Source organism: Lepidothrix coronata, unplaced genomic scaffold (assembly GCF_001604755.1).
Source record: "Lepidothrix coronata isolate B3197 unplaced genomic scaffold, Lepidothrix_coronata-1.0 Scaffold327, whole genome shotgun sequence".
In the NCBI taxonomy this organism is placed as follows: Eukaryota; Metazoa; Chordata; class Aves; order Passeriformes; family Pipridae; genus Lepidothrix; species Lepidothrix coronata.
In genome coordinates, this window is record NW_016690507.1 from 89,613 (window position 1) to 91,133 (window position 1,521).

General features: G+C 63.0%; 1 protein-coding gene across 1 annotated transcript in view; it reads left to right on the top strand.

Moving 5' to 3' along the window:
* Positions 1-284: 284 nt before the first annotated feature.
* MEF2B (myocyte enhancer factor 2B) overlaps positions 285-1,521 on the top strand; it is a 4,833-nt gene continuing 3,596 nt past the window's right edge. Inside the window, exons 1-5 of the mRNA XM_017838175.1 lie at positions 285-338; positions 491-694; positions 777-905; positions 1,180-1,197; positions 1,232-1,267. Of these exons, the coding sequence (XP_017693664.1) occupies positions 285-338; positions 491-694; positions 777-905; positions 1,180-1,197; positions 1,232-1,267 (441 nt within the window). The remainder of the gene's footprint in view (positions 339-490; positions 695-776; positions 906-1,179; positions 1,198-1,231; positions 1,268-1,521) is intronic.

The following is a 1,521-nucleotide window of genomic DNA, read 5'->3' on the forward strand; positions in this document are numbered from 1 at the left end:
CCCTCTACCCCATCAGAATTCCCCAGTTCATTTTTTTTCCCCCCACTTTCCAGTTTGCTGCCATCTTTGCGGAAGACAGGACAAAAAAAAAAAAAACCCAAAAAACCCAGAACTTCCTCCGAAAAAACTTTTTTTTCTTTTTATTTTTTTTTTTTTTTTTCAGCAAAAGCTTATTTTTGGCGGTGCTGGGGCGGGGATGCTCGCTCGGGGCGGCCCTGGGGCTGCGGGGGGCTCAGGGGCTTCTCGCTCTCTTCCAGCCCCGAAACCCGGCGCAGGAGGCGAAAATGGGCCGTAAAAAAATACAGATCAGCCGAATATTGGACCAGCGGAACCGGCAGGTAGGACCCGCTCAGGGGGGGCAGCGGGGACGGGGGGTAAAACCTCCGGGTGCTCCCACCACCCTCGGGGGTGCTGGGCCCTGCAGAGGGTCCCCGGGAGGAGGGTGTGGGGCCGTGTCCGGGGGTCTCCAGCGCGGTGTCCCCCCCCCAAGGTGACGTTCACCAAGCGGAAATTCGGGCTGATGAAGAAGGCCTACGAGCTGAGCGTGCTGTGCGACTGCGAGATCGCCCTCATCATCTTCAACAGCACCAACCGGCTCTTCCAGTACGCCAGCACCGACATGGACAAGGTGCTGCTCAAGTACACGGAGTACAGCGAGCCCCACGAGAGCCGCACCAACTCCGACATCCTCGAGGTACCGGCCGGGGGGGGCGGCCCGGGGAGGGGGCCGGGGCGGCTGCGGAACCCCCCTGATGGCCCCGCTGTGTCCCCCCCAGACGCTGAAGCGCAAGGGGCTGGGGCTGGAGAGCCACGAGCTGGAGCTGGACGAGGGCCCGGAGCCGGGGGACAAGGGGAGGAGGCTGAGCGAGGGCGTGGACCTGTCGGTGGCACGGAACAGGTTCTACGTGAGTCGTTGGGGGGGGGTGAGGGACCCCCAGAGACCCCGTCCCCTCTCCCCTGTGTGTGGTCTCGGCCCTGCAGAGCTCTGAGGGACCTCAAGAGTCTCCATCCCCTTCTTGTCCTTGATCTTGGCCCTGTAGAGCCCTGAGTGTCCCCAAGAGTCCCCATCCCCTCCCCTGTCTGGGATCTCAGCCCTGTAGAGCCCTGAGTGTCCCCAAGAGTCCCCATCCCCTCCCCTGTCTGGGATCTCGGCCCTGTAGAGCCCTGAGTGTCCCCAAGAGTCCCCCTCCCCTCCCTGTCCTTGACCTCTCCTTTGGCCTGAGAGTCCCAGGGGTCCCCAAGATCCTCATCCCCTCCTTCGACCTCTGCTTTGCCCTGCACAGCCCTGAGGGTCCCCGGGAGTCCCCATCCCCTCCCTTGACCTCTCTTTTGCCTTGCAGGGCTCTGAGGGTCCCCTTCCTCGACCTCTGCCTCTCTCTGCACAGCCCTGAGGGTCCCCGGGAGTCCCCATCCCCTCCCTTGACCTCTCTTTTGCCTTGCAGGGCTCTGAGGGTCCCCTTCCTCGACCTCTGCCTCTCTCTGCACAGCCCTGAGGGTCCCCAGGGGTCCCCAAAGAGTCCC